We start from the raw sequence: 25882 nt of genomic DNA on the forward strand, positions 1-25882 counted from the left end.
CTGCTGAACTCCTTGCTACTGTATTCTGCTTCTTTGACTTCCACGAAACTAGACATTCTCCAAACTTCACTAAGTAACCGGTTACTGATTTTCTTGAGTTTGGGCAACTTGCCTAGTCTGCATCAGAGTATGCCCTCAAAGTCATATCACCATCTGCGCTCATAAGAATGCCTAATCCTCGTTCACTTTTCACATATCTTACCAATCTATATGATGCATATGTCGACTCAAAATTTTTACCGTCGGGACCGTGATGGTACCTAACATTTCACTTGCTAGGCAAGCCAACGTTAGAACAATTTACTTCTTTTAACAGTTTAATTAATAACATTAATAAAGAACTGTAGTAACATAAATATTCTAAGTGAAATATGTGGAAGCTAAACCAGCCAAACATCTATTACAAATCCCCGAACCTGGTGTCACAACTGAAAATGATAACCACAACCTCAAGAATAAACCAACGTAGTCCAGAATTACCAATCTCTTACAATTCAAATGCAAATACCGAAAAACCGACACAGCTCAAGTAATGGAAATGATCCCTCCATATATCAATATCAGTATCATATTCACCCTTATTCCACCATATCAATCCACCCTTATTCCACATGTTGCGACGTACAACCCAATCCTACCATATGGTATATATCCACCCTTATTCCAACATATCATTTTACCCTTATTACACCTGTTGCGGCGTGCAACCCGGTCCCACCAATCAAACACTCAATGTACACAGTCAAGTTAACAATTCAAACCACCAAACCTTTACGATAAATAAATGCCAAATTGAACCAAAATGGAAACCTTGAACAATATAAGAATCTACATAAGTAATACTGTGCAGCGAGACCAATCCAGCAATATACAATTAAAAGCTACAAGCTAGTCAAATTTAACAACTAGTAGGGATTCGTGAAACTATAAAAAAGAGCTAACCTCATGAATAGGAGAAGACATTAATTAACAAGTAGCAATTAAGCAGGAAAAATATTTAGAGCATTTAAAAGTTAAGACAAGGAAGGAAACAATTAAGTAAAAGCGGAAAATCAGGGAAAACAGATAATTCGGCAGCGTATAAGCACTCGTCACCTCGCATATACGCCGCTCACATGAAATTCACATAGCACATAGTCTGAGGGTTTCTAATTCCCTCAAGTCAAGGTTAACCAAGACACTTACCTCACTCTGCAGTCAATTCAAAGTTCTACCGGGGCCTTTCCCCTAGAATTCGCCTCCAAACCACTCGTATAAACCACAATTGACTCAATTGTATCAACTATTGCTAAAGGAATCAATTAGAACGTATAAATTTAGAATTCCCAAACTTTCCCCCAAAAAGTTAAAAATCGATCCCGGGACAGCTTGGTCAAAATTCGAGGTTCGGATCAAAATTCATTTACCCATTCATCCCCGAGCATGGTTATGTAATTAGTCTTGGAATCCAACCTTAATTTGAGGTCTAAATTCCAATTTCTCAAAAATCTCTAATCTACCCAAACCCCCAATTTTGACTAGGAAAATCCTAGATTTTAGATTGAAGATTTGTGAAATGTAATAAAAGATTGGTTTATCTTTAATCACTTCCTCTCTGTTCGCAAATGGGACCCCAAATTCATTGCTTCAAATGCCCAACTAACATACTCCGCTATCTGGATCAAATTGCCTGAATTACCTACTGAATTTTATGATCTTGAAATTCTCCAAAGGGTGGGATCCAAAATCGATACACTACTAAAAGCTGACACTTGTACTTCTGCCACGACCAGGGGTAGATACACACGCATTTTCATAGAACTTCCATTTGAAAAACCACTTACAACACATGTGTTTATTGGCATGTATCGTCAACAAATACTGTATGAAGGCTTTAACTTGCTATGTACCAAATGCGGAAGGCTAGGCCACACTACTAATCGATGCCCTTTCGTAATCACGCAAAACACAACCAATCCACCCTCAGCACCCAATAATCCAATCAATACCCCATCGTTCACTTCACCTTCCACTCTCCCAATACTTGATTCTTCCCAATCCAAACAAATCGATGGGGATTGGAAAACAGTTCAATTCCCACACAAGTCAAGAATACGAAGTCCTCCTAGAAGATGAGACGCATTATTTTTACCGTGATCTGCTAACAAACCACTTCACAACGAACACTTGCCAAATCAAGCTACAACGGCGATTCCTGTGGACCCCACAGATAAATCCTCTACCAGTTCAACCCCTAACCCTAATAAATTACCAACACGAAATGTCTATAATACCCACCCAAATTTTTTTATCCATTCTACTTTTGACCTATTACACGATATTGAAGATGAAACCATGCTTGAGTCCAATGTCACAACCATGAGCCCAGTAGTGAATGGGCCAACTCCAAACCGGAACCCAAGCCCAACTCCTATACCACCTATTAGCTCCACCCCACTAGAGCTACCCACAGATCCACCAACTAACAGCCAAAAAAAGAACTCTTCTCCTTCCACGTCAAAAGACCAGAAGGTCCACACGAGCCACATGGCAGCTCAATTGACACCTCAGCCTACAGCTGCCATGCAGCACTCCCCTCAATTACACCAATAGCCACCCAATTTCCACAATACCCTAAACATGCAAAGCCTGTAATCACTACCCCTACGATCTCGATTGAAGATAGCCCATTACAAACCGTATACTCAAACGACGCAGATCAATTGCACCCTACAGCCCAATAAACACCAAAGGCCGACCCTAGCAACCCATCACGTGCCCTCCCCTATTCATTACCACTTACACCATCCCAACCCTTTTCGCATCAACCGCATCCCTTAACCTCTAATAACTCACACTCTACTGAAACTCCATCATTAACCTCCACTTCTACTTTACCTTCAATAAATACAACTTACTCTTCCTCTTCAAAACCCACAAATGAACAGGTTACCTCTCAACTTCCAACACAGAAGGACCACATCCTTCACCCACACCAATCTTCAACAACACCCACTAGTCCTAAACTCAATTATCATGCAGCATCCAAACCACCTACAGAAACCCCCACGTTTTGTAGCTCCGCTATTTGTGCCTGAAGATGCCATAAAATCTCACGTTTTGAATTGAGACATAATTGATTTGATTGTTCTGATATTGGACAGTATTGTCAAAGGTGAAGAGCTCTAAAAAGCACTCTAGGTCAATTGGGGCTTTAAGCGCATAGCGCAATTGAAGCGTGGGATTTAGTTAAAAAAAGGCGCAATGCAAAAAAAATGAAAATATACATGTCATTCAAGAGAAAAGTAACAAATTCTTTTATATTGTTTTCCTCAAAAGACTAATATAGTCTAGCATTGCTCCATTCAAGATAGAACTCGTGGTCAGTAAGGGGCACGTCTTGGTGCCTTGCCTACACTGAAGCGCAGCTTAAGTGAAGGGAAGTGCCCTCCCTGAGCTTTAAGGCTTAAGTGCGCCTTATATTAGCCTTTGACAACACTGATATAGGATATGGGGGGGAGAATTAGAATTTAAGTTCAAAAAGGAAAGAAGTGTCAGAAGTATAACCTCCAGTTTAGCACATGTTGATCTCCCAGATATAAGTTGACCTTGAACTGACTGAAGCTCCTGTAATGAAGCAATGAACGTCAAGAATGGATAAGTACGTGATTATCAATTCCTATAGAAGCATATCACTCTAATGAGAGTACCTTGGACAAGTCAGCATGAGTGCTGTTGACGTCTTCAATCTTGGCCTTGAGATTAGCATTTTCTGCCAAATGAAATGCAGTAATTTGGGAAAGAAAGCTTAATTTTTAGCACAAAAATTTAAGATAAAGGCACTGGTAGTCATGGCGGATCCAGGATTTTTTAAAGATGGGTGCACTATTACGAAGCGGTGAATCTAGAATATAAATTTTAGGGGTTCAACTTTTAGTTTTACAATTACACCCAATATACTTTTGGAATTATAAGTTCAATATTAATATTTATATAGTAATTTTCTTACATCTATATCAATATATATATTCTATACTCCCCGCTGAAAATGTTGGGATTAGTTGAATCCATTGACTATATGCTACTTCATCTACTGCTACTAGTTTTAATATACATATTTCGTTTAGTCATATAAAATTTTACGGTAACAAAAGAACAATAGGAATTTTAAAGTGTAAAATTTTAAAAAAATAAATCAAAGAAAGAAAGAAAGAAAAAGAAGAAGTACTTAATTAATACGCAAAAAGTGACACCTAACATGTCTATCTCCCGTGGGCGCCAAGTTATATAAAAATTCAACAAGATTGACATGAGATTTGAACTAATAATCCACTTAGAGAGGTACATCCGATAACCATTGCACGATATGATACTTTGAGCTTGGGTGCACACACATATATTTAAATATTTTTAAAAAAAATATAACATTACTACATATGATCTAGGGAGGGGAACATGGGTTCACGTGCCCCATGAAACCCCTCCAAGATACGCCTAGGGGTGGTAAACGGGCGAGTCGTGTTAATTTCCACCATTGAAGTGTGTAGTATTGAAGCTCAGATCGTATCGAAGAGAGAAGAAGAAAGTTCTGGAAGTAATCAAAGCTCAATTGCAGAAGAATGAGAGTGATTGCATTAGCTAAATTGCCTAAAACACTACACACATGAATATATATAAACTTAACACATATTCCACTAACTAAGTAAGCTACAATGCACAGCTGTCACCGAACCACTTATGTCACCCTCTAAGCATTCACCTTCACAGTTTTCACCAGATGTCATTCTAACCATCTCAACGCCCCCTTTCAAGCTAGGTGTTGTGAAAATGTTCAAAACACCTAGCTTGGACATCAGGTGGTGATGTTGTACACTCCCAAGTCCTTTGGTCAACAAGTTTGTCGCATGTTCTTCTGTTGGGACATACACAGGGTGAATTAATCCTTCTTGTACCTTTTCCCTTATAAAAAGGCAATCAATTTCTATGTGTTTGGTTCGCTCATGAAACACTGAATTACTAGCTATATACATCGCTGCTTTACTGTTAATGAACAACTGAATTGGGGTAGAAGGTTCAACTCCCAGCTCCTTGAATACTCCCAGTAGCCGGATCAATTCAGAGATTGTTAGTACAATACTCCTATATTCTGATTCTGCTGAACTCCTTGCTACTGTATTCTGCTTCTTTGACTTCCACGAAACTAGACATTCTCCAAACTTCACTAAGTAACCGGTTACTGATTTTCTTGAGTTTGGGCAACTTGCCTAGTCTGCATCAGAGTATGCCCTCAAAGTCATATCACCATCTGCGCTCATAAGAATGCCTAATCCTCGTTCACTTTTCACATATCTTACCAATCTATATGATGCATATCTCGACTCAAAATTTTTACCGTCGGGACCGTGATGGTACCTAACATTTCACTTGCTAGGCAAGCCAACGTTAGAACAATTTACTTCTTTTAACAGTTTAATTAATAACATTAATAAAGAACTGTAGTAACATAAATATTCTAAGTGAAATATGTGGAAGCTAGACCAGCCAAACATCTATTACAAATCCCCGAACCTGGTGTCACAACTGAAAATGATAACCACAACCTCAAGAATAAACCAACGTAGTCCAGAATTACCAATCTCTTACAATTCAAATTCAAATACCGGAAAACCGACACAGCTCAAGTAATGGAAATGATCCCTCCATATATCAATATCAGTATCATATTCACCCTTATTCCACCATATCAATCCACCCTTAAAGAACTGAAGTACCTGAAATATTCTAAGTGAAATATGTGGAAGCTAAACCATCCAAACATCTATTACAAATCCCCGAACCTGGTGTCACAAGTGTACGAGCTTCTAGAGTAATACATATAAGGGCTGAAGTAAATAGAAAGTTGTTTGTATAAAAATATACAGCTAAATAGAAAGAGGATGGGGACTCCAGGAGTTGCTGGAACTAAATAGTCATACCTCAAGTCTCTGCAAATATCCAATCCGAGCACGGTAATAACTGTTGTTAGGACCGACTATAAAATCTGCACAATGTGCAGAGTGTAGTATCAGTACAACAGAACCCATATATTGGTAAGTGCCAAACCTAACCTCGACATAGTAGTGACGAGGCTAACGCGGGTCACCTACACTATAACCTGTACGCAATATATATAATAATGACAGAATAATAAAAATACGGAACAGAATCTAACAGTCAACTGAAAAAGATAACCACAGCCTCAAGAATAAACCAACGTAGTCCAGAATTACCAATCTCTTACAATTCAAATGCAAATACCGGAAAACCGACACAGCTCAAGAAATGGAAACATATATGTTGTTGCGGCGCGCAACCCGATCCCACCAGACAACACAAATCCTCCCTTATTTCACCGAAATAACATCAATAATAGAAAACATATATGTAAATTTATTGTGGCGCGTAACCTGATCCCTCCATATATCAATATCAGTATCATATTCACCCTTATTCCACCATATCAATCCACCCTTATTCCACATGTTACGACGTACAACCCAATCCTACCATATGGTATATATCCACCCTTATTCCACCATATCATTCCACCCTTATTACACCTGTTACGGCGTGCAACCCGATCCCACCAATCAAACACTCAATGTACACTGTCAAGTTAACAATTCAAACCACCAAACCTTTACGATAAATAAATGTCAAACTGAACCAAAATGGAAACCTTGAACAATATAAGAATCTACATAAGTAATACTGCGCAGCGAGACCAATCCAGCAATTTACAATTAAAAGCTACAAGCAAGTCAAATTTAACAACTAGCAGGGATTCGTGAAACTATAAAAAAGAGCTAACCTAATGAATAGGAGAAGACATTAATTAACAAGTAGCAGTTAAGCAGGGAAAATATTTAGAGCATTTAACAGTTAAGACAAAGAAGGAAGCAATTAAGTAAAAGCGGAAAATCAGGAAAAACAGATAATTCGGTAGCGTATAAGCACTCATCACCTCGCATATACGCCGCTCACATGAAATTCACATAGCACATAGTCTGAGGGTTTCTAATTCCCTCAAGTCAAGGTTAACCAAGGCACTTACCTCACTCCGCAGTCAATTCAAAGCTCTACCGAGGCCTTTCCCCCTAGAATTCGCCTCCAAACCACTCGTATCAAACCACAATTGACTCAATTGTATCAAATATTGCTAAAGGAATCAATTAGAACGTATAAATTTAGAATTCCCAAACTTTCCCCCAAAAAGTTAAAAATCGATCCCGGGACCATTTGGTCAAAATTCGAGGTTCGAATCAAAATTCATTTACCCATTCATCCCCAAGAATGGTTATGTAATTAGTCTTGGAATCCAGCCTCAATTTGAGTTCTAAATTCTAATTTCTCAAAAATCTCTAATTCTACCCAAACCCCCAATTTCCACCGGGAAAATCCTAGATTTTATGTTGAAGATTTGCGAAATGTAATGAAAGATTGAAAGAAAATAAATTAGAATCGCTTACCAATGTTTTGGGGAAAGAATGGTCTTGGAAAAATCGCCTCTAGGGTTTTAGGATTTGAAAATTTGATGAATGGGGGAAAAATCTCGTCTAACTTAAGTTTTGATCAGTTGCAGGTGTCGCATTTTCGACAATTTGAGAACCCCGCAAATGCGAAAAAGACTTCGCAAATGCGAAGATTGGCTGAACTTGCTGACCTCGCAAATGCGACCCAGTGTTCGCAAATGCAAATTGCAAGGATCGTAAATGCGATCAAAAACTTCGCAAAATGGCCTCTTCGCAAATGCGAAGTCTGCATATCTGGTGCATCAACTGCTGGTTTTTCTAAGTTCAAACACTTCGTAGCCTATCTGAAACTCACCTGAGCCCTGGGGACTCCAAACCAAACATGCACACAAGTCTTACAACATCATACGAATTTGCTCACAGGATCAAATCGCCAAAATAACACCTAGAATTACGAATTGAACACCAAATCGAATGAAATTTTCAAGAAAGCTTTAAAACTTCTATTTTCACAACCGGACGTCCGAATCACGTCAAACTAACTCCATTTCTCACCAAATTTCACAGACAAGTCATAAATATTATATTGGACCTGTACTAGACTCCGAAACCAAAATACGGACCCGATATATACAAGGCCAAACATCAATCGATTCTTAAAAACCATTAAACTTTCAGACTTTTAATTTTCAACAAATATTCATAACTCGAGCTAGGGACCTCCCAATTCGATTCCGGACATACGTCCAAGTCTCAAATCATGATACGGATCCACCATGACTGTCAAAACACGAATCCATATCTGTTTGCTCAAAACGTTGACCGAAGTCAACTCAAATAGATTTTTAAGGCAAAATTTTCATATTTTATCAGTTTTTAACGTAAAAGCTTTTCGGAAAAATACCCAGACTGTGCATGCAAATTGAGAAAAACTAAAATGAGGTATTTGAGGCTTCGAAATATAGAATTAGGTTCTAAAACACTAGATGACCTATCAGGTCATCACAATAAAGCGGTTTGCAATAGGTTTCTCTTTAGCAATCAAAGATGAAAAAAAAAAAAGCAGAAGTAATATTTAGGTATGTAAGTATTTTGAAAGATGATGAAGTGATTTCTTGGATGTTGTGGTAGGTATCTTGTTTAAAGTATCTCCACTAGTTATCAGGTTTACGAGGAAGGAAGGAAACGGATAAAAATTGAGAAATTTGTCCAAATAAGCATCCACCTCAGCAAGTATATTATTTTTATGTTATTTTCGGTCCAAGTTGGACGTCTATTAGTGTGAAGGGTAAGAGTGAGCCAAAAAAACTAACGGCAAGGACCTTTTTTATACCTAAAACTAACGGAGGATAAAAGTGATCTATTTCCGATAGTTTAAGGCTATTTTTGGCCCTTTTCCGTATTTTAAATTTTTAAAAGTGCTTAAAATGGCAATTTCCCAAATTTGGTCGCAGTTTTGGAGATTGTGATTATAACGGTCTCCGATTGAGCTAAAATTTGGCAGGTTTATGAGAAACAGCCCAGTTCGATACTCACTGCTGTGCGGTGAAAAACGTTAATTTTAGCGTTTTAAGACTGTTTAGATGGGTTTGAGCATTTTTTTGAATTATGGAACTTAATCATTAGAAAAAATTTCGTAGTTGTGATCAAGTGGTGATAGCAGTTAAACCGTATGGTCTCCACTTTTAATTATAGTGAGATAATAAATTTACATGTTGACTTTAGTCTTCCTCCATATCACATAAATTTAATTTATTATGTACCCAATCGGTAAAGTTACTAGTTATTGATTACCTGTATTGACTCTCTATCTGAATTTAAAGGTTGAATCAATTTTGTAATTAAAAGGCAATCATGATTAAGTGGTGATAGAAATATATTTCTATGGTCTTCTACTATTAATTTTAAGTGAGTAATAAATTTACCCGTTAACTTTAGGTCTTCCTCCATATCGGATAAATTTATTGTAAGCTAATTAGGTGAAATACTAGTGAGTGATATCATGTACTTACTCTCCATCTGAGTATATATGTTGGATCAATAGAACTAGAGATATTAATTATGTCGTTCACTTGACATAAATTAACGGTACACTCTTCATCTGAGTTGGGTTTGTTTTAATTTATTTTAGTGAATAGTCTGGCATTACATGTGTATGCTGCATGAGTAGTTCTTTTCCCATCAAAATTTTCTATTCAAGTTGCATGAACACGTGTAGTGTGTTTGAAATTTTAGTATTAAATGGTTATATACAATTGACTGAAAATAACAGTATGCTCTCCATTGAGCTGGTTCTGTTCCTTTCTAAATTGTATAATTCTTGTAATATATAATATATTTTACATGAATAATTCTTTTCCCATCGAAATTTGTTATTCAAGATATATATATATATATATATATATATATATATATATATTGAATGCAATCTGAATTTTATTATCTAGTGTTTTGACTTATTATGATCTATTTAATATTTTATATCTCAACCCCACAATGACTTTATGCAATTTGTCGTATTATTGTTAGAATTTTCTTTTAATTTAAAGGATACAATATATGTACCTTTTGTGAGATCAAGTATGATAAAAAGAAATACTAATTAAGGAAGGACGAGCAAAAGGCTCAGATTACTTCATACACTAAAAAATAGGTCACAAGAGACTCCCATAACATGCTTCATATAACAAGATTTCTCCGCAATGCAAGTGAATTCATAACACTTGAAGATTACTTCTTACAAGGAGGTCCTAGTTAGGAAGTCCACTGCACAATCGCAAAACCAGCTTCCTAACAACTTAATTATACAATTTAAAAAAACATATATAACTACTTTCTCAACACAGAAGAATGAAGTTTCTTTAAGATGAGCAACAATTGGCAGCTCAAACTTCGATGGAGTCCACAAGCAGGGCAATAATGTGAGGTTTCAAGACTTTCTCCGGATGAGTATATCCATCTAGATTGTGTATATATGTAACCTCAACAATACGAGCAAGATTTAGAATACGAGATAAAATCTCCGTAGATACAGGAGTGGGCCTAAGAAATCCTTCATTAATATCCTTCCATGCTGCTTCAGCCATTCCTTGAAATTTAGCCATTGCATCTTTTGTTGATATGCCATAATCTCTCATGCAGCACTCAATTCCTGTTGCAATTTGTCCCCTACTTTTCTCAACCTGAAAGGCAGATAGATTAGGGGCCGGGTTAGCTTTTATATTGCCTCAATTGTTGTCGCAACATTTTGTTTGTCTAAATATCATATAATTTCTTGAGATACATTTCATACCTCATACGTGGCTGTATCATCAATAACTCGGCATATTATCACACTAGCTTCAAGAATTTTAGGATTCTTTGACAACCACTCAAAATCCTGCTCTGTAACGGACTTCATGCCCAAATACGATGTTGTCGCGAGGTAGTAATATGTAGTAGTTGCTAGTGCATTGCTTAGGTATTCAGAAACAGGTGGCATATATCCTTCAATAAACCATGTTGACTCGACATTATAATTTCTTACTACTTCTTTCATCTGCGAATACAAAATATATATGTTCAAGTGTTAGAAAATTTGATTGAATTGTATCAAGTTTTTTATCACTAAACGACGTACACAAGGTAAAACAAAGTGAGAAATGAATTAAGGAAAAAAACATAGCACAAACATACCCTTTCTATTGCATGGCAGACAATATGAGATCTTCCAGCACTAGACAATTCCTTTTCATAATCCGTGTAAAGATCTAGAATAGCTTTATAACTGATTTTCATGTAATCAGGAAGCCGATCAATTTCGTTGATATCCCATCTGTAGGATGACAAAATTAAGGTGAACTCATGCATTTTGAAAGAGCACAACTATAATGAGTAGAAGTTCGTCTTATTCTTTTCACAACGACATTCACTATCAAAGAATAAGTGAACTGATGAAGTTCATACCTTTGTATGGCATCTGTGTATGCCTCAAGTTCTTTAACTGTACCATAAGCATCAAAGGTGTCATCGACAATCGAAATCATTGATATGGTCTTAACGAGTATGACGCGAGCTTGAGAGTATTGAGGCTCAAAATAAACTCCTAATGCCCAAAAGTAGCATTCAACCACTCGATCTCTAGCATATGGAAGTGTTGTTACGAAATCCAAATCTTTCCACCACCTGCAACATAATAAATTAACATCAATACTTGAGATATGATCAATCAAAAAAGGGTCCACATCGTTTTTATATATCGTACCTTGATACTTCGGCAAGTTCTTGTTTGTGCAACATTTGGAGCAAGTTGTAATCCAATTTGGCAAATCGAAGTAACACATCATTTTTTGATTGTTCCTTCTCATAGATTGATGAGATGAAAAATCGGGTCTCGACTCTAGGAACGCCCTTGTGCAAACATTGCTCAAGGGCATGTGTCACTTGCTCCCTAAGCGGAGATTTCAAATGTGGAACTGCAGATTCAAGATGGATAGTGGAGAAAGCAAGTGCGTCTTCTAAGATATCGTCAGCATGAGTCCTTACATGTGAAGCTTCATACAAGTTCAATAATCCTAAGACATCACTAGCAAGAGATTCCTTGAATTTGCCATTTTCGTCTTGGAATTTGCTGAAAATTTCTGGTATTTCAAGAAAGAAAGCTCAAGATTAGTTAACCTTCTTTCAATAAATGGATAATAATTTTAACAACAATATTAAAGGTGTGTTTCATGATGAACTTACCAGGAGAGATGTTGAAACCATGTTGCCTGAGCAATCGAAATTGAAGTGCAGAAGTGCACAAATCGTTGCAGTTTGAGTTTTGGTTGTAAATCTGATCCAAAATATCATCAATTTCTTTCTCAAAGTGGTAGGATATGCCAAGGCGTTCAATAGTGTCTATCAAATTCAATGTGTCAGCCAATTTTCTTCCTGTTGCTAACAACATACTCCTTGTCTGTTCCTTCAATGCTTCAATCTCTTGAGCATACTTTTCAGCAACCTATTTATAATGTATTTTAAAAAATGAAATTAGAAAAACTAATGTTGTTCAATAAAATTAACCTTGCTTACAAGAACAAACCTGATTGTCAATGGAGAATGAAAGGAACTGATCACCCCACAAACTAGGGGAGAAGTCGGCGACGGGGCGAACAATCTCTTCTTCATAGTTGGCTACTGCTGCTGAGGCCATTGCTAATAAAAGATGAGAGTATTGTTTTTGTTATTTTAAGGAAGAAGGAAAGGAACTCTCAGTTGTTGACTTAATTAAATGGAAGAGAATTAAGGGACAAGTATATATAGTGGTGAGAGACTAGTTAATGTAATTGATCAAAAGCACCTAATCATTTCCCAGTTGCCTTACTAGACTTTACACTAGCTAGCAGCCTTTTCATTCATTCTTGGCGTCTGGGGTCTATTTAAAGTATATTACTTTATTCTTTTTCGTCAACTGAATATTACTATTATTTAAATAGCCATATTACAAAATAAGGGAGTAGAGTAGAGTAGAGTTGTTTCCTGGAACTATCAAATTCCTATTACTTTATTTATAAAAGCTAATGTCATTGTTGCGCCATAAATTTCAATTATTAATGTAGTATTTATTTTGGTCAGTTTAGAGTTAAATTGACTGGATGGTCTAAAAGTTAATCAAACAGTTTCCACGAACACAACAATTTTTCTGTAAAAATATACTATATAATTACGTAGTCCTTTATAAAATTTAGGTTAGTAATTTTGTAGAAATAGAATTTATTTATCACTTACATTGTTATGAATGAGCTTCGCCCCAGCTAAACATCTTCCCCACTCAGTAAACACCCCACACCACTCATGGCAACCGGCCGTCCTAACTCACCACCGTCGGAACTTAAAGTGAGTCACCAAACTTTACGTGCGAAACTTAAAACACTATGGCGGCCATCTGAAGACCTACCGCTCATCGATTTGGGCTCAGACTTATTCCTCATTAAGTTTCAAAAAGAGGAAAATATGACTAAACCACTGCATGAAGGACGTATTGGTTTATCTTTAATCACTTCCTCTCTGTTCGCAAATGGGACCCCAAATTCATTGCTTCAAATGCCCAACTAACATACTCCGCTATCTGGATCAAATTGCCTGAATTACCTACTGAATTTTATGATCTTGAAATTCTCCAAAGGGTGGGATCCAAAATCGATACACTACTAAAAGCTGACACTTGTACTTCTGCCACGACCAGGGGTAGATATGCACGCATTTTCATAGAACTTCCATTTGAAAAACCACTTACAACACATGTGTTTATTGACATGTATCGTCAACAAATACTGTATGAAGGCTTTAACTTGCTATGTACCAAATGCGGAAGGCTAGGCCACACTACTAATCGATGCCCTTTCGTAATCACGCAAAACACAACCAATCCACCCTCAGCACCCAATAATCCAATCAATACCCCATCGTTCACTTCACCTTCCACTCTCCCAATACTTGATTCTTCCCAATCCAAACAAATCGATGGGGATTGGAAAACAGTTCAATTCCCACACAAGTCAAGAATACGAAGTCCTCCTAGAAGATGAGACGCATTATTTTTACCGTGATCTGCTAACAAACCACTTCACAACGAACACTTGCCAAATCAAGCTACAGCGGCGGTTCCTGTGGACCCCACAGATAAATCCTCTACCAGTTCAACCCCTAACCCTAATAAATTACCTACACGAAATGTCTATAATACCCACCCAAATTTTTTTATCCATTCTACTCTTGACCTATTACACGATATTGAAGATGAAACCATGCTTGAGTCCAATGTCACAACCATGAGCCCAGTAGTGAATGGGCCAACTCCAAACCGGAACCCAAGCCCAACTCCTATACCACCTATTACCTCCACCCCACTAGAGCTACCCACAGATCCACCAACTAACAGCCAAAAAAAGAACTCTTCTCCTTCCACGTCAAAAGACCAGAAGGTCCACACGAGCCACATGACAGCTCAATTGACACCTCAGCCTACAGCTGTCATGCAGCACTCCCCTCAATTACACCAATAGCCACCCAATTTCCACAATACCCTAAACATGCAAAGCTTGTAATCACTACCCCTACGATCTCGATTGAAGATAGCCCATTACAAACCGTATACTCAAACGACGCAGATCAATTGCACCCTACAGCCCAATAAACACCAAAGGCCGACCCTAGCAACCCATCACGTGCCCTCCCCTATTCATTACCACTTACACCATCCCAACCCTTTTCGCATCAACCGCATCCCTTAACCTCTAATAACTCACACTCTACTGAAACTCCATCATTAACCTCCACTTCTACTTTACCTTCAATAAATACAACTTACTCTTCCTCTTCAAAACCCACAAATGAACAGGTTACCTCTCAACTTCCAACACAGAAGGACCACATCCTTCACCCACACCAATCTTCAACAACACCCACTAGTCCTAAACTCAATTAGCATGCAGCATCCAAACCACCTACAGAAACCCCCACGTTTTGTAGCTCCGTTATTTGTGCCTAAAGATGCCATAAAATCTCACGTTTTGAATTGAGACATAATTGATTTGTTTGCTCTGATATAGTACAGTATTGTCAAAGGTGAAGAGCTCTAAAAAGCACTCTAGGTCAATTGAGGCTTTTAGCGCATAGCGCAATTAAAGCGTGGGCTTTAGTTTAAAAAGGCGCAATGCAAAAAAATATACACATGTAATTCAAGAGTAAAGTAACAAATTCTTTTATATTGTTTTCCTCAAAAAACTAATATAGTCTAGCGTTGCTCCATTCAAGATAGAACTCGTGGTCAGTAAGGGGCACGTCTTGGTGTCTTGCCTACACTGATGCGCAGCTTAAGTGAAGCGAAGCGCCCTCCCTGAGCTTTATGGCTTAAGTGCGCCTTATATTAGCTTTTGACAACACTGATATAGGATATGGAGAGGAGAATTAGACTTTAAGTTCAAAAAAGGAAAGAAGTGTCAGAAGTATAACCTCCAGTTTAGCACATGTTGATCTCTCAGATATAAGTTGACCTTGAACTGACTGAAGCTCCTGTAATGAAGCAATGAACGTCAAGAATGGATAAGTATCTTGGTGACTGAAGTATCTTGGAATGTATACATCCCTTGGTTTAGGCCTCATAATATATACCTATACCAAATGAAATGCAGTAATTTAGGAAAGAAAGCTTAATTTGTAGCACAAAAATTTAAGATAAAGGCAGTGGTAGTCATGGCGGATCCAGGATTTTTGAAAGATGGGTGCACTATTACGAAGCGGTGATTCTAGAGTATAAATTTTAGGGGTTCAACTTTTAGTTTTACTATAGCACCCAATATACTTTTGGAATTATAAGTTCAATACTAATATTTATATAGTAATTTTCTTACATCTATATTTATATATGTACTCTATATTCCCCGCCAAAAATGTTGTGATTCAACCGACTATATGCTATTTCATCTACTGCTACTAGTTTTAATATACACATTTCCTTTAGTCATATAAAATATTACGGTAACAAAAAAATAATAGGAATTTTAATGTGTAAAATTTAAAAAAAAAATCAAAGAAAGAAAGAAAGCAAAAGATGAAGTACTTAATTAATACGCAAAAAGTGACACCTATCATGTCCATCACTCGTGGGCGCCAAGTTATATAAAAATTCAACAAGATTGACATGAGGTTTGAACTCATAATCCACTTAGAGAGGTACATCCAATAACCATTGCACGATATGATACTTTGAGCTTGGGGTGCACACACATATATTTAAACATTTTTTAAAAAAATATAACATTACTACATATGATCTAAGGAGGGGATCATGGGTTCATGTGCCCCATGAAACCCCTACTAGATACGCCTAGGGGTGGCAAACAGGCGAGTCATGTTAATTTCCACCATTGAAGTATGTAGTATTGAAGCTCAGATCATATCGAAGAGAGAAGAAGAAAGTTCTGGAAGTAATCAAAGCTCAATTGCAGAAAAATGAGAGTGATTACATTAGCTAAATTGCCTAAAACACTACACACATGAACATATATAAACTTAACACCTATTCCACTAATTAAGTAAGCTACATCGCACAGCTGTCACCTAACCACTTCTATCACCCTCTAAGCATTCACCTTCACAATTTTCACCAGCTATCATTCTAACCATCTCAACACCCCCTTTCAAGCTAGGTGCTGTAAAAATGTTCAAAACACCTAGCTTGTACATCAGGTGGTGATGTTGTACACTCCCAAGTCCTTTTGGTCAACAAGTTTGTCGCATGTTCTTCTATTGGGACGTACACAGGGTGAATTAATCCTTCTTGTACCTTTTCCCTTATAAAAAGGCAATCAATCTCTATGTGTTTGGTTCGCTCATGAAACACTGAATACTAGCTATATGCATTGCTGCTTTACTATTAATGAACAACTGAATTGGGGTAGAAGGTTCAACTCCCAGCTCCTTGAATACTCCCAATAGCCAGATCAATTCAGAGATTGTTAGTGCCATACTCCTATATTTTGATTCTGCTTAACTCCTTGCTACTGTATTCTGCTTCTTTGACTTCCACGAAACTAGACATTCTCCAAACTTCACTAAGTAACCTGTTACTAATTTTCTTGAGTTTGGGCAACTTGCCTAGTCTGCATCAGAGTATGCTCTCAAAGTCATATCACCATCTGCGCTCATAAGAATGCCTAATCCTGGTTCATTTTTCACATACCTTACCAATCAATATGATGACTATCACGACTCGAAATTCCCACCGTAGGGACCGTGATGATACCTAACATTTCACTTTCTAGGCAAGCCAACGTTAGAACAATTTACATCTTTTAATAGTTTATCTGATAACATTAATTAAGAACTGAAGTAATTGAAATATTCTAAGTGAAATATGCGGAAGCTAAACCACCCAAACATCTATTACAAATCCCTGAACCTGGTGTCACAAGTTCATGAGCTTCTAGAGCAATACATATAAGGGCCTGAAGTAAATACAAAGTTGTTTGAATAAAAAATATACAGCTAAATAGAAAGAGGATGGGGACTCCAGGAGCTGCGGGAGCTGAACATCCATACCTCAAGTGTCCGCAAATGTCCAATCCGAGCACGGTAATAACCGATGTTAGGACCGACTCTAAAATCTGCACAGTGTGCAGAGTGTAGTATCAGTACAACAGACCCCATATATTGGTAAGTGCCAAACCTATGCTCGACGTAGTAGTGATGAGGCTAACGCGTGTCACCTATACTATAACCTGTACGCAGTATATACAATAATGACAGAATAATAAAAATACGGAACAGAATCTAACAGTCAACTGAAAATGATAACCACAGCCTCAAGAATAAACCAGCGTAATCTAGAATTACCAATCTCTTACAATTCAAATGAAAATACTGGAAAACCGGCACAGCTCATGAAATGGAAACATATATGTTGTTGCGACACGCAACCCGATCCCACCAGACAACACAAATCCTCCCTTATTTCACCAAAATAACATTAATAATAGAAAAAATATATGTAAATATATTGTGGCGCGCAACCCGATCCCACCATATATCAATACCAGCGTGAGCACGTGATTTTTGCCCTATATATGAATAATTCCCAATATCCCAAACAAAATAATTTTTCTTTATTTTTACAATTTTTGTGCGTTTTGGTGTCATCTTCTGATAATTGTTGCATGTTTATTTGTGCGTGTTAATTTTTATAAAATACAAAAATACGCATTTTTTGCATTTAGGTTTTAGTTTTATATTTTAGTATCAATTAGGGATTAATTTGTTTAGAACAAAGCATGAAAATCACAAAAATAGTTCACTTTTGCATTTTAATGATTTTATTATTTTTGAACAATTTTAGGAATTGATTAGCCTTTGTTTTTAAAATCAAGATTTCATGTTAGTTTACATCTTTATAAAAATAAAAATAAAAATTATAAAAATTGTAAGAGCAAGAAAAGCAAATAAAAATATAAAAATAGTATAGAAGTGGTCTTGTTTGAGACCCGAAATTTGGGCCAAATGCACTAAAATATTTCAGGCCCAAACGCCTCATGCATTCAAGTCCAACCCAGGTCCTTACCCGGTCTGCCCCCTGCTAAATAAAACGGCGTTGTTTCGGGGTCCTTCGATCAGGACCGTTGGATCTCATCAATCCAACGGTCCGGAACTAACTAGGTTTCAGGTATTTAAGTGTCCAAACCGTCCCCCCTACCCCCATTTGCATCGTCCTCTTTACCCCACCCCTTCTCCCCAAACCCTAATCCGCGCCGCCCCTAAATCCCTTGCCAGCGGTGAACACAAACTATGTCATTCACCCTGAAATTAACACCACGGACCCCCCTCACCTTCCTCTTTCCATTACACCCATTGGTTTACCTCGAATAAGGCCGGAACTCTTCGAATCTTGATTTGAAGTTTTCCGGCCAGGTGACAGGTTTGTCCAAATTAGCCCAAAATCATACCTCATAACCCCCAGCCCTTCCTCAACACTAATCCGTGGTTTGTTTCTTTCAAATCACCATGAAACAACCCAAATCTTAGATCTAAGAATTGCTGGCCAAACCCTAAAACCAAATCCTTTTGATTTCGAACCGTAGTACCCTTAACCATGTGTTCTCGCATAAGAACACATGGTTAGGGATGTTACGCGTCAAAAATCTGAAAGGATTCAGATGTTTATGACCGGCCGAAATCCTTTATGCCTTTGTGAGTTTTTCTTTTCTTTTTTTACTACTTCTTTTACTCGCATGATTGAAATATTATTTACAGTCGTTGTTTCATTATTTGTTCTGTTAATTTTATGGTTTAATTGTGTTAGTTTAGGTTCTGTTAATTACTGTTGATTCTGAGTATGTTATTTGGTTGAATGATTATAAGTTCATGGTTTAAGAATTAGTTTTAAGTTCATTTAATACTAATCGTAGTAGCTTAAGCTCAGTTTAAATTCGTTTAGCTTGTTTGAGTTGGTTAATTGAACAGAATTGATTCAGTCAGTCTGATTAGTTAGTTTCTGATTGCTAGTTAATTAATTTTAGTTAGTTTCAGAATGGTTTAGGATATTGGGTATAGCTGTTAAGGATAAGGGTAGGTTCAGTGATTTTGAATGGCTTTCAGGGGTAATCTGGGTATGGAAAAGGGTAGTTCTGAGAAGAATATTATTATCAAGGTATAGGGAAGGGCAGTACAGGTATTGTATGGGTAGAGGAATGCCTTAGGGCCTTCTAGAATGGGGTTCAAGTGTAAATTTTAATAATTGTACTGCAGTTACTTGTTTAGCAAGATAAAAATAGAGGGACCAAATTGAAAATAGAGAGGGACTAATTAGAAAATCAGAATCTAGTCCATTCTTTTTAGGGTTGCCTATAAAAGGGCATAAGATGCCTTGGGAAAGGGGGTTGCTCTCAATCTTCTGCCTTGAGCCCTAAGTTTTAATTTGAGCTTTCATTCCTGTTTTTTTAATTCAGTTAGCATTTCAATTCTGAGGTTATTCAGAAAATAAAAACATCAAAATATGGAGATCTGAAACAGCTTCACAGTTTCCTACTAGTTTTGGGTTTCAACTGTGAGGGTCAGGGAAATGTTAGAAGTCTGTTAAGCTGATCTGTGGGAATTCGCTTATATTTCTGGTTTCAAAGCAGTCTGCATGTGTTTCTGTGGTGTAACATTGCTGGGTTTGTTGTTTGTTGCTGTTGAAAATAGCTGATTCCTCTCCTTTTCTCTATTTTCATTACAATTCCCAGGTACATTTCCTTGACTCTCATCGATGTAAATCCAAGTTTGAAGTGGAGAACAAATGAGAATGCTACTGAATTTTGTTGCCTTAGGAAACATTGTCTGTTGATTACCTTTTTATAGTTTTGTTTGTTTAAATTGTCTGACTATTACTAATTGATTTAGTTGGTGTTGATTCGAGCTAATAACTGATTTGTATAATTGAGACTGATGAATTGTCCAACATGATTTTGATTATTTTAATTAGTAAGTGGACATTTGGGTATTCAGATTCATGTATATAGTCCAGGGTGGGGGTTGTTTAAATTGAGCATTTCATGTTTATACAATTGTCATTTTCAATTTGTTTAAGTTTCACAGTATGTTGAAGTCAAATCTGCAAAAGTTGCAGTTGATTTGGAGTTTACACGCATGGTTGATTTTAAGTTTGGGCTAGTATGAATCACATATTTAACAGCCTCATATTGGGCCAGTTTTGGGCCTGGCATTCTGGTAGGTAGTCCAAGAATTTAGTTAAATCAAAAGGGGACCAAGGATTCGATCCCTGGGCTGTACTAGTGCAAGCCAAATTTTGGGCCTGCTTTGTGCCTGACGCCAAAGTGCTCTAAGGGCCTGTGCCCGCAGCATGTGCAATGGCAGGAGTTGGGCTTTGTGGGATCAGGGCCCATTTACTCGGCATTCCTGCCCGGATATTCAACTTCAAATTCAACAAATTGTAGGCCTAATCAATTAGGATCCTCAAGTAGTTAATAGCACAATTATTTCATTGTGTAGACTTGGAAAGGTTGTTTAGTGAATTTCACCGTCTTCCCCAAAATAACAATACGCTAGAATCTTTAAGCACGACCTACTTAAAAATTACTTTCCTAAACTCGGGTGCACATTGATGCGACCCAAATCCAAATCTCGATGAAGCCGAAATGTGTCGATAACCGCGAATGCATTGATTGCGACGTGGTTCGAAACGCGTCTTCGCGACATCGTAATTCTTATAAAATAAATAATGATAGAAAAGAGGTTTATAAATTGAGACGGGCCTTACCGCACAAAATAAATAAATGTGGGGCCCTTAGTAAATAATTATCGAAATAATTAGAATTTGGAAAGGTCGTTTAGTAAATTTCACCGTCTTCCCTAAACTAACAATACGTTAGTATCTTTAGGCACGATTTAATTAAATTACTTTCTTAAACTCGGGTGCGCATTGATGCGACTCAAATCCAAATCTCGACGAAGTCGAAATGCGTTGATAACTACGGGTGCATTGACTGTGACGTGGTTCGAAATACGTTTTCATGATGTCCCAATTCTTTTAAAATAAATAATAATAAAAAGCGGTTTACGAATAAGAAGCACATAAGTTAGCATGTATTAAAATCAGATAAAATCAAATACAACAGTTAAGCGACCGTGCTAGAACCACGGAACCCGGGAATGCCTAACACCTTCTCCCGGGTTAACAGAATTCCTTACCTGGATTTCTGGTTCGCGGACTGTTAACAGAGTCATAAATTTCCTCGGTTCGGGATTCAACTGGTGACTTGGGACACCATTAATATCCCAAGTGGCGACTCTGAATAATTAATAATTAAATCCCGTTCCGATTGTCCTTTAATTGGAAAAACTCCTTTACGCCCTCTTCCGGGGATGTAGGATGAAAAAGGAGGTGTGACAGCTCTGGCGACTCTGCTGGGGATCGAACCCAGAATCTCTGGTTCAGGGTTCAGAATTCGAGCTTAGAAAAATTGTTGTATTTAATTATATCTGATTTTCCTACATGTTTTATGCTGATTCTGCTAAATATTACCACTTTGATATTGTCTGAACTGTATATAAATTGTGCCGACACCCTTCTCTCTTCACTTCCGGGGATGTGCTTACTGGTTGAGACTCTCCATTCTGTTAGTGTCATACCCTGAAATAAGAAAGAGGTCGGACAAGTTACGAAGCCGGATGGCCTTTTGGTTCCCGGTAAGTTGCCCCCTCCTCGACTCGAGTTGTCCGCTCGGGTACACAGTCTAGTACGCTGACCCAGGTTTTAAATATTGAATAATGTGACTTCATGCCGTATCCCTAGTAGGAACACTTATTTGCATCACGTTGCATTTGACTTAGGGGACTCAACATAGGGGTTGGGTCCGTCTAGGACTAGCAACCTGAAATGAAAAGACCATTCTGATGCATCCTATTTGCTCTGTACATATATTTGTTTCGAACTTGCATGTTGACCGGTTTCTGAATCTCGAGAATGTTGGAAAGTTGAAGGAAAAAAAAAAGAGAGAGAAGAGAGGAAAAAATATATCAGTTAGGGAGCTAATTTGACCAATTACTGACGAAACTCTGCCGAAATTTTGAGAAAGAAAAAGAAGGAAAATGTTTTATTTTGTTTTACTAAAAAAAATATAGAAAAAAAAAGTCTTTTATTTTAGTTTGGAAAAATAGATTGTTTTATTGTTTGTTGAAAATGAAAAAATCGTTGTTTTATCTTGTTTTCGAAAATAGAAAAGGAAAATAGTTTGTCTTGCCATGAAAAATAAAAATCAAAAAGAGTCATGTTTTAAAATAGTTCGGTTAATTTGCCCGAACTGCGCATGGTTTGATTCTCACAGGGCGTGAGATACGTAGGCAACCCTCATCGGGTCCAACCTCCCCTTTGCAAAAATAACCAAAAATATCAAAATTTTAATCTTTGTCATAAATAAACCAGGTGATGCCGTTTTTGTCAAAAATAGCCAAATGTTGCCAAACGGGGCGCCGGAAGACTGACTTTGCATAAACAGCCACCTCTGGTCGTATTTTGATTTTTGACCCTCACAGCCTTAAAATTTTCGCCCTCGAGGCATTGAAAGGTCGTGTCGCAATATCGGGTCCTTTTATCTTAAAAAAAATATTAGAATTGAGAATTGAGTTCTTCATTTGAGAATATAGGGGTAACTTTGAGTCGATAATATAAATAGTTTTTTTGGGGAGTTAAATAAAAGTTTTCTTTTTGCTTAAACGCTTTAATAAATGTGCAGGATGAGCACGATGATAAATGAGCCTTTTGCAATAATGACCAAAATCCCTTTTGAGCTGCAATTGTGGTGGAATGATTTGGGCAAAGAAGGACAAGACGAAGTGAGAAAATATTTGAAAGACCTTCCGGATTTATTAAACATTCAGCCTCGGGGGGATATCATCAGGGCATTGGTCGCCCATTGGGATTCGGCACATAATGTGTTTCATTTTTCAGGCTTTGAACTCACCCCAACATTGGAAGAAATAGCGGGGTACATTGGAAGTGACCAAGCTCCATTGAGATTCAAATACTTGATTGCTCCTAGGGACATTACCATACACCGATTTCTGGATTCCTTGAAAATACCCCGAACAGTTCATCATCCAGATTTTGCAAAGGGTTTCTGCAGTTTCCGCTTCATGTATGATAGATATGGCCATGTGGGCGGGTTCAATAATCCAGACTTTAAGTTGTGCAGCAGAAATAGCCGACAAAAATGGGAGGAACACAGACGAGTGGCATTTATGATAGCTTTTTTGGGTCTCGTAATATTCCCAAGGAAAGATGGTAATATTGATTTGAAAGTAGCAGGCATCGTCAGTACTTTGCAAACCATGGGGAAAAGCACTTTAGCACCTATGATTGTGGCTGATATCTTCAGGGCTCTCACTGCGTGCAAAGCTGGGGGCAAATTTTTTGAGGGATGTAACTTATTGTTACAAATGTGGATGATTGAGCATTTATGCCCGCGCTCTCAGTTATTGAGTTATGGTTCGGCTGAGAAAACTTGTATAGGAGAATTTTGTACGAGAATCAAAGGGGCTAGTCTACCTGAAGGAGTCACGTCTTGGGCATTATTATTTCGGAACCTCAAGGCTAGCCAGATACAGTGGGTGCTTGGATGGTTGTCTGTCGAGGAAGTCATATATATGCCAGCAGTCTGACCGCATTTTTTGTTAATGGGACTCAAAAGCATACAGCCTTATGCACCATATCGGGTTCTGAGGCAACTCGGTAGATATCAAGTAGTACCGAGAGATGAATATTTGAGTACCCAAGTGGTCGAAATTAGTCCTGACGGTCGATTCCCCGAGGAAGAGGTTCGTCAAATTTGGAGTGAGTGTCAATATCTGATGGCATACACTTGTGTGTCTGATAGGGTCAAAGGGGAAATTGCTCCAGGGTATCACGAGTGGTTCAGAGGTGACGTGGCATATGGGAGACTGGTTAAAAGACCTCATCTCGAAGATTTCGCCAAGTCGTCCCAAGAGCAGTGGGATTGGTTAGCAAAGGAAGAAAGCTATCGAGTTGAGATTGGTAAATTAAAGCAACAAGTCGAGAGTCTAAAATTCGAGAACAGTGTACAGGTTGCCGCGGATCAAGGTGAAAAGAATAGACTAGCCAGAGAAAATGAAGCACTTAGGGCCCAAATCCGAAAGTTGAAAATAACCATCGATAAGCAACCAAGGAGCCGGTCCGATGAACAATTGGTAAAAAGATTGGAAAGCGAAGTCAGAGAATGGCGGGATGAGTTAGGAAAAGCTGAAAACGTCATGGTAGAACTTAAAACACAGTGGGCGACAAGAACCGAAGAGCGTCGCCAATACTTGAATCAGTTGAAAAAGGACCACGAGAAAATTGTTGCCAATTTAAAGAGAAAAGTGGTTGCCTTTGAGGGTAAAGTGGTTAGGCAGGCTAGAGATTTTGAAACTGAAAGCGGACATTGTTACAACTTGTTGGCCCAAATAGAGGCAGAAGTGCAACAGCTGCAAGACCAGCACTTGCAAGACTCCCGAGCTTTAAAGACGTGCAGCGATCAGATAAGATGCTTGCTCATAGAAAAGAAGCAAACAAAAGACAGGATTAGAGCCATTGCTCATGCTATTGTCAGGAGATGCCGGGTTTGTGAAGACATGACCCGTACCACTTTTATCTCAGCAGTGATAATCTATGTGAAGCGAACCATGAATAAGTTGGAGCAGCTTGAAAGGGATTTGGATCCTAGACCCACGGCGAGGACGAACGATGCCCCGCGGATACCTAAGTTTGAAGCACTAGAATATGCATAGTCCGTTGTCTGTGAGTGTCTACCATTTCGAGTCAGTCTTTTGTACGTCCGTTATCTTTCTGGATTGAGTATGTTTGCAGGCTTAGAGTTTTTGGTTTACTTTCATATTGCGTTCTTTAGTTTCTTTCCAAAACAAAAGATGTCGAGTTTGTAAGAGTCTGTTTATTAATGAAAGTTGAGCATTTTATTTCCACCCTTATTTTACATTTATCTTCACGAACTACGCTTGGTCTGATTCGTGCGGGATCACGATACGTAGGCAATCTTCACAGGATTCGACCATAACCGAAAGGAAAACAAAAAGAATGAAAAGGAAAATATAAAGAAAACCAAGAAAAAGAGAAAGAAAGAAAAGAGCGGAAAAACAGAGAGAGAAAAGAAAAGCACAAGAGAGGGATAAGGCGAAGAGAAGAAAAACGAAACAAGGAATGAAATGTCGGGATGACGCATGCAATCGAGCAAACGCATAATAGAAGGGAATAATTGTATAAGTACATTCATACCAACATGTGGTTGTTAAATCTGTTAAGACCTAATCGCTAACAAAGTGGTTGTCTAAATGTGTGAGTCTAGGTAGGTGGTTAGTTGATTGGCAAT

The 25882-nt window shown here is 37.8% G+C and overlaps 1 protein-coding gene and 1 long non-coding RNA gene across 2 annotated transcripts; both read right to left on the minus strand.

The window, feature by feature from the left end:
- Positions 1 to 3050: 3050 nt before the first annotated feature.
- LOC142166497 (uncharacterized) lies at positions 3051 to 3755 on the minus strand. Its single transcript, XR_012696903.1, has 3 exons — positions 3690 to 3755; positions 3547 to 3606; positions 3051 to 3073 (listed from the first exon to the last, which is right to left on the minus strand). It is a non-coding gene; the product is annotated as an uncharacterized LOC142166497 (long non-coding RNA).
- A 6397-nt stretch (positions 3756 to 10152) lies between these two features.
- On the minus strand, positions 10153 to 12748 carry LOC107799408 (5-epi-aristolochene synthase 3). The gene is made up of 7 exons (XM_016622517.2): positions 12553 to 12748; positions 12213 to 12471; positions 11734 to 12109; positions 11436 to 11654; positions 11166 to 11304; positions 10783 to 11028; positions 10153 to 10672 (listed from the first exon to the last, which is right to left on the minus strand). Exons 1-7 carry the CDS (start codon positions 12661 to 12663, stop codon positions 10376 to 10378), a joined length of 1647 nt encoding a protein of 548 aa, XP_016478003.2. The 5' UTR covers positions 12664 to 12748; the 3' UTR covers positions 10153 to 10375.
- Positions 12749 to 25882: the final 13134 nt, after the last annotated feature.

This window comes from Nicotiana tabacum, chromosome 11 (genome assembly GCF_000715075.1).
Source record: "Nicotiana tabacum cultivar K326 chromosome 11, ASM71507v2, whole genome shotgun sequence".
NCBI classification, from domain to species: Eukaryota; Viridiplantae; Streptophyta; class Magnoliopsida; order Solanales; family Solanaceae; genus Nicotiana; species Nicotiana tabacum.